This window comes from Pezoporus flaviventris, unplaced genomic scaffold (assembly GCF_033815535.1).
Source record: "Pezoporus flaviventris isolate CSIRO_AGI_PZ_B2104156 unplaced genomic scaffold, CSIRO_AGI_Pfla_v1 ptg000031l, whole genome shotgun sequence".
NCBI lineage: Eukaryota > Metazoa > Chordata > Aves > Psittaciformes > Psittacidae > Pezoporus > Pezoporus flaviventris.
The window spans coordinates 62909855-62917403 of NW_026892579.1; the positions used below are offsets into that span (position 1 = coordinate 62909855).

The window sequence follows — 7549 nt, forward strand, 5'->3', positions numbered from 1 at the left end:
TATGATTGGAATACACTGTAGTCCGGCCACCCAGACAGAGGCATTGACTGCTAATATTAACCAAGAACAATAGTGTGGCCATACTGACTGCAGTGAGGATTACAGAACATAATGGGGCCTATCCAAAAATAATGCTAATACAGGACAAGCAACAGGAAGCAGCAGTAGACTCAGCATTGCTCGGCTCCCAGACAAACCATGGACTTACTTCACACAATGGCAACTTCAGCACATTATGTATTCACAGGATACTCATTATTCCAGCAGGCTTGCCAGATCAGAGATCAGCCTGGTTTGCTGGATGCTTAAGCGTATGCATAGTTTGGATAGCGGTGCTTTTCTGTCCTTCATCATTTGGCAGGAGGGTGGCAGTTGTATCGCAGAGACAGTCTTGCCTTTGGTTACTGGTTTGGCTTGTGCCAAGGCAGAATTAGGGGGAACATCTCTCCTAGAAGCTGCTAATAGAGTTAAATTTGTTTTCGTGTCTTCTCCTTTATGTGGCAGTGAAGTGTTTACTTCACTAAGAGCAATGAAAGAACTACTCAAAATGAAGACTGAAGGAACAGTGCGCTCTGTTTTCATGTGGGCATGTTCTGAGGAGGCTCTTGCCTGGGCTGCCTGCTGGAGGTTCAGCCTATCTCTTGGCTGCAAGATTGTTCAGCTTGGACTTGTATATATATGTGTGGGGTTGAGTGAGTAGCAGCTATAACGTTAGGGTAAGGTGTTGTCTTATCCTTATGTGGGATGGCCCAAAGAGGTGTTTCCTGGCGATGCTCCCTTCCACAAAGCGTTAAGAGAGTTAGGTTGTTTTCCTTCTTTTCCCAAATATGTCTGTATCTCCTCTGGAGGAGGAACCAGTTGTATTCATCTCCTCTGAAGGAACGTTTTGTTGTCAAAGTTGACTGGCCGACTGTGACATGTCGTTGTGACGCATCTTATAGCATCATCGTAACTTGTCATGTGGCAGCGGGGGTACCCAAGTGAGAGTCCTGCTGACGTTTAGAGGAAGTGGTTTTGTGACTAGCTGTAACTCTGCTCAGAGACACCCTCCTCCCTGGCCCATGGGTGCTTTGAAATACTCCTTAGCTTCCCTCTTCCCTATCTCACCCCCTTCCAGCTGAAAGGAGGAGGGATTGCTGTAGCTCTTGGCAATTTGCCTGTGGCCTGCTGTGACAGTGTGTCACTCTCCTAGCATTCTTCCCTAGGACACAAGGCAGGGTGCAAGCACTAACTGGTCTTCACAGCTGTGTGTGGCTGGCAGTGTGAGGAGAGCAGTGCTGGGCTTAACCTGCTCTCCTTGTTTGGCAGAGGAGGAGCAGGCACAGCATTCAGAATGCAAACTTCCCACTGCATTTGTCTAGTCATGGTTTCACATGCTCAGCAAAGCTCTTGCATGGTTTAACCACAAGGATAGGAGGGAAAGAAGTTTGACTAGTTGCAGCCTCTTACAAAAAGGAGGCAGTCCTTTCCCTAATGAGCCTGATGTTTTAATCTTCTTCTGTCCCACTGATCCGCAGATTGCCTTTAGCAGGCAAAGTACAAAAACGCCTCTTTTGGGTGGATGTCTGGATGAAGGGAAGAAAGTAAACAAGCAGAGAGCTTTAAACAACCTTCTGTTGATCTGGAGCTGTTAATATTACATTTAAATAACCAGAAAAGAGGTTGCATTGCCTGTTCAGACCCTTTATAGGGACAGTTTCTGATAGATTTCAGTGATTTCACAGTCTGTCTTGACGTGTATCAAGACTAAATCCTGGTGTCTTCTCATTGAGGAAAACAGTTCTTGCACATTGGTGCTTTGTTATTTTTTGGAGTGTGAATTTAACCATCTCCATCCTCTCACAGGTTAACTCATAGAAGCTTTGCTTAAATTTGGCCTTGCTGCTTTTCAGTCCTCTGGGCTGATCAGACAGTGGATATTCTGAAAAGCATGCCGGCTTGCTGTTCCTTTCAAGCTGCTTTTCCTCTCAAGCCAGAATCCCTGCCTTCTGGTCAAGCTCAGGTTTACAGTGGCTAATTGGGTGTGACTCTGGAAAATTCACTGCTGCGTTGTTGCCTAGGACATTGCTTTGATGGAATAAGGTGCATGATGTGGAATTCTTGTGTCTGGATATATATATATTTATTCAAAGATGGGCAGAGGTCATCTATGGGCATGGGAAAGCTTAAACCTCCACGCTGTAAGTAGTCATTCCTGAGATATCTGAATTGCTGATCTATAGAGTGGGGATGATATGCACTTAAATCTCAACAGTGCGGTCTTTGTACAGAACTGCTTTTTTCTGGGGGGGAGGTTGGCTAGAGGTATGTGATGGTTGGATTGTTGAGGGGGGCTTGCTACTGTTGTGGGGCTGTGAGTGTCTGTGTGCCTTTTGTTTAGAAGTGCCCCATCTTGAACACAAAGTCTTGTCCTTTTCTTGCCCCGTGCTGAGCAGGACAGAACCATGAGATTAAACTGCCACTCTTTGTCTAATCCCTTTTCAGGATAGGGATTCTTCATTTAAAATATTCAGATGAGGTGAGAGGGTGCACATAGGAAACAGGGGAATTGCTGGGGTAGGTCTGTTCCCCCTGCATTGTGTTTACATCCATCCAGTTAAGCAGAAGTGCCTTTTCTCTTTAAACCAAATCCTGTGTAGTGTTGCAAAGTGGTCACACAAGTATCCAGCAACAGTAGCACTTAAAGCTAGGATTCAGCCTTTCCTTTCCTTAAGGGCTAGGTGTGTTGGTAAACAGTCCTGAGAACCAACCGGGAACTGTTGCTATGAGTTTAGACAAAATATCTTCCAAAACAATTATGCAAGGCCGAAAGGAAAACATCCTTAACTTTATTGGAAGTAGTGCTACTTGCCATAATTTATTCTCTGTATCATAATACTTTTTTCGAGCTTGCAGGAACATGTTGTGTTTGTGCTTCTCAATGTTGGTAATTAAGGCAGTGAGGAAGCACCCAAGATAGAACGATCTGTGTCTGTAATATGACTTGGGAGTTCTATTCTGGTTTGGTTTTGATTTTTTTTTTTTTATCTCTGACTTGTGCAAGGACTTCTTAAATCTGCTTTAAGTAGTGTTAAATGATCACTAAAATGATGGCTTTTAGTCTGTTCTTAGAGGTTCTTTCAATTTGACAGACTTGGTCTAGAATAGTAACAAATAACATATAACTTCTACAAAATATTAACCAAAAATGGTTTGGGCCAATGGAGCCTCTTCACGGGAGTTTGGGTGCATGTCTCAGCTTGCCCAGCTTTGCTTACTTTTGGAAGCATTTTCCCACAGTTATCAGTGAGTGAAATGGAATCCAAGTCTGCTTTGAATATGAAACATATTTAGGCTATATTGCAAGGCGGTGTCCGTCACAAAGTAGGTTTTCATTCAGAGGCTGCATGCTGTGTCCAGTCGTGAGAAAGCAGGCTGCTTCAACTCTCTTTTTTTTTCCTCTCCTCTTAAGGAATTTGAGGTCTGCTGCCACTTGCGTCTTGTAGTAACTTCCTCTCCGAGCTCTGTTTTGGTTTCTGTTACAGAAAAGGTGTTAAGCGCTGCAGACCACAAATGAGCACACTGTGATTGAGCGCAGATGCAATTAAGAAGAAATAAACCTTACGATACACAGCTTCTATGGCAACGCACCAAAACCCATCACAAAGAGCTCTTATTTGTTCTATTAGTGTTCTGCACACCAGAAGCATGTTACGTTTATTGCTTCATTTGTAGTTTGCATTATACTTTTCAAGTCATATTTTTCTTGAGCTTTCTGTAGGAGTGAAGGGGGTTGGTGGTGGTTGGTTTTGGTTTTGAATCATTCTGTAAGTTTGGATAGGGCTGACTAAATGGCCGTTTTGAAAGATACGGCCTGGATAATAATATCTGAGTGGAGCTGGGGGAGGAGAAGATCTTTTAATGGCTCTTGTTCTCAAGTTAGGATTGAAGATAAAGGTGGCTTAGATGTAATAGCTGGCGTCTTCCCAACCCGTGGAGTCACTTCAGTTAGTTTATGCTTATGATTATTATTACTGGAGTGCTGGAGAGCTCATTGGCAGCTTAGTGTGTCTGTAGATGTGACATGGGGTGGATAGTGCCTCTTCCCTTTCCCTGCTCTTCCAAATAGTCTGATCTTAGCCTTTGTTTTACAATGCTTCTCTCTCACCCCACCCCCTTCCCGTATCCATCAGTTCTTCCCTCAGTTACCTGATACTTGTGGGAGCTGCGATGGCCCTCATGCAGACAAAGCTTTCAAAGGGGGTGCTGAAAAGCAGAGTCCCTCGAGATTGTGCTGTCAAGGCAGAGCCCAGTAATCTTAGCAACACTTCTTGCTTTCAGGATGGCTGGGGGAAGGGACATCAAGATTACTGTTCTGTAACTGAAATTCTTTTGAAGCTGTTTGGGAGGGTGGGGGTTTGTTTTTGGCTTTCTGGGGTTTTTGATGCTGCTTTGCTAGCCTGGTGTTTCCTGCCTTCCATGTGCAATTCTTCCACACATGCTTTATTGTGGCTGCAGCGCGGTGTCAAAGGCAGGGCTTCCTGGCTAAGTACATAAGATACATTAATGATGACAAAGATGAGCTACCCAAGGTGAAAGGTCTTCTAAGTCAGACTGGATAAGGTGGCTTATGGGGATTCAAGATCGTGTTTGTCTCAAGTATAATCTATTACCTATTTATGTTTTCAAGTATTCTAGTTTGGGGCAGAGACAAGAATTTTTCTTTGTAATTGAAATTTATGTTCTGGGTTTGATTTTTGTTGCTTTTTTTCTCTCTTTTTTTTTTAATGTATAGCTTTGAAACTAACTCTCATTTCTCTTTTGCAGCGATCCTACACGTTGCTCGTTGAGGCATGGGATTACAATGATAACTCCACTAGTAAGTATTCATTCTGCTGGTTGGCTTAGTTCAGACACCTTGATCTCCTGTCTGTTGAAAGGCCTTTGGTAGTCTAACCAGCTCACTGTGAAGCAGAGCATGAGGAGAGGGAAAAGCTCTCCCCCAGACAATACAGAACAACTACTCCAGGCTCCACAGCAGGCTATCTTCCTCATATTGCTTGTAGAGGATGAGTAGCTTGCTCACCTAGGCACCCATGGTTTTATGCCTAAAAATAGTTGCTGTTAATTCCCTCTTTTTCCTTAGATAGAATAAAAGCTAAGGGGTTTCTTTAGGGATTTTTGATTGGATTTTTTTAATTAGGAGTGATATTCAGAAGCCTGAGTGGTGCTGACTTGGAACCTCCCTGTAAACTAGGTACTTCTCAAAACTGAATGTGCTGCTATAAAAAGAAAGCCATCTCCTAAGACTTATTACAGATATCCATCTGATGACTGTAGATGAGAAACAGGAGTGACTACCAGCTCTTCCTTGGGAGTTGGATGTCTAGGAATTTATATTCAGGGGCTGAAAAGTATTTACCAGACAGCACCTGGTAGAGCTGGCTGGAAATCAAGGGTGGGAATCTTTTGCCTGGAATGTCTTTGGTTGGTTTCAGAAACTTTCTGCTAAGCTAGAAGAAGCTGTACGGAGTCTCTTGGCATGTGAGCTGTTCTGCTTATTGTCTAGTGTTACTGAAGGAGGTGGGCAAAATTAGCTCTGTTTTCAACCTAAGGCTTTAATAGTGTGTGGTAAAAGCCACAGGAGAAAGTATGAATCTGAACTCCTAAACCTTTTGTTGACACAACAAGCCTACTCCTTCAACAGAAAAGAGCGAATACTGTGGCCCATCTCACACAAATCTTGTAGCTTCTTGTAGTGCACTTTGGAATGCCAGGTGACAGCCTCACAGGAACAAAATGGACTTCATGCTTCAGGAAAGAAAGGCCTTATAGAAACGTGCACAGTGCTGTGGTGGTGTGTTTTAATTGGTGAAGGGTATAGTGCTTGGGAATGGCCTCTGAGTCTGAGAACCTCTCTGCACAGATCTCTTCATGGGTTTTTAACATACATGGGATGTCCTATCAGTTGCACACGAAGTCCAGTGTAGGTGGTTCATATGACCTGTCAGTGATAGTCAAGGTTTGCTTTACAACCGACTACATTCAATGCTATTCAGTGTGGAACCTGTGATTTTTGGGCCCTACCCCAGCTTTACCCAGCACTGGGGGACTTTTTGGCTCTTGACTATGGGGTGTTTTCTGGAGGAGCAGAAAATAGCTTGCTGTATTAAAAATCGAAGATGCCTGAATTCAAAATAAAGGTCTTGTTTATAGTAGGATCTGAGAGGTTTTTCAGACTGGGTCTCTGTCACTTTTACTATTATTAGAGCTCATCTTTTTTCATGAAACAACTGCATTTCTGAAGCTACACAATGAACCCTTTCTTTGCTTTCATGTGCTGGAAGTACAATTGTCTTCAGACAAAATTGCCTCATTTCTCAGCAGTGTATTTGACCAAGTGCAGACATGTTCTTACATATGTTCCTGATTTGCATTCCTACTCTAGTTTTGCTGTCACATACCCATCTCTAGGTCACTTCAGTCACAGTATTGCACAAAGCTTTGCCTTTGTACCACATCGCTTTACTTACAGTCAGCTTTCCCATAGCTGAAGAGTAAGTCTTGAAGAGCTAGTTAAGGAAATCATTAGGACTGGGCATCATATATAAAGCAATGAGGACTTTTTTGATGTCCAGGATTTTCTTTTGCATCAGTTGCCACTGAATTGTGAGGAGTCTGAGACAGCTCTCTTTCAGAAAAGTGGGTTTAGTAGGCTTTGTGTAACTTCTCAATAGCTCTAGCATCCTCCCATCAATGCAGTCCTTAGGAGATCCTAGAGTGGATGCTTCCTTCCCCCCTCTACATTCCACTCCTCCTACGTTCCCTTTACCACATACTCTCTTGTCTTGCTTCCAAGAGTGGTTTGCAGTTAAATTCTGGCCCTGTTGAACTTGATGAGAATCACGCTTTGTTGGAGCCAAGATTCAACCTAAATGGTTTCCTTACTCTGGTTCTTGTCTAGATGCCATCTTGCTACTGTCGCTTCATACATAAAGCTAATGGGGCTGACACTGCATCTCAAACTGTGTCAAAGAGCTATTGTAAATTACTGGTATCAGTTGCATGTGAATTCCAGTTGGGCATAAGAGACTTTAGCACAATGTAAACTAAGCCATAGCTGGAAGTTGTCAGAAACAAAGACCTTCAAAAATAACTGTGGTGTCCTTGGCCACCCAAACTGCCTTGAGGAGTCTGGGCTTTTCTTGTTGTTGTTTGCTTCCTGATGCTGCATAGTTATAATTTCCAGGCATTGGAGCACTGCAAAGCAAAGGTGGGCAGTCAGAACAGCTCATTTCCCTGTGCCTACAGCCATTGATACAGTTGCCCACTGAATAAAGAGATTAATAGCTTTGAAACGTAGCCATGAGAAGTGAATGAAACCAGCAAACTCTCTTACAGCAGAGTGGAAGCTAAAGATGTACAGAAAGCCTCTCTCTTCCACTTCATTGATTTTGAATTGGTTAATGTTTCCTCAACCCTTTGTATCGAAGCACAGGCTTCCGAGTCAGCTGGTGTCAGAGGTGTTAGGGAGATGGCTTTCTCTCAAGCCTGGTTGACTGCTGCTTTC

General features: G+C 43.4%; 1 protein-coding gene across 1 annotated transcript in view; it reads left to right on the forward strand.

The window, feature by feature from the left end:
- Window positions 1-7549, forward strand: part of JAG1 (jagged canonical Notch ligand 1) — a 36057-nt gene that overhangs the window by 7866 nt on the left and 20642 nt on the right. Inside the window, exon 3 of the mRNA XM_061461568.1 lies at window positions 4807-4858. Within this exon, the coding sequence (XP_061317552.1) occupies window positions 4807-4858 (52 nt within the window). The remainder of the gene's footprint in view (window positions 1-4806; window positions 4859-7549) is intronic.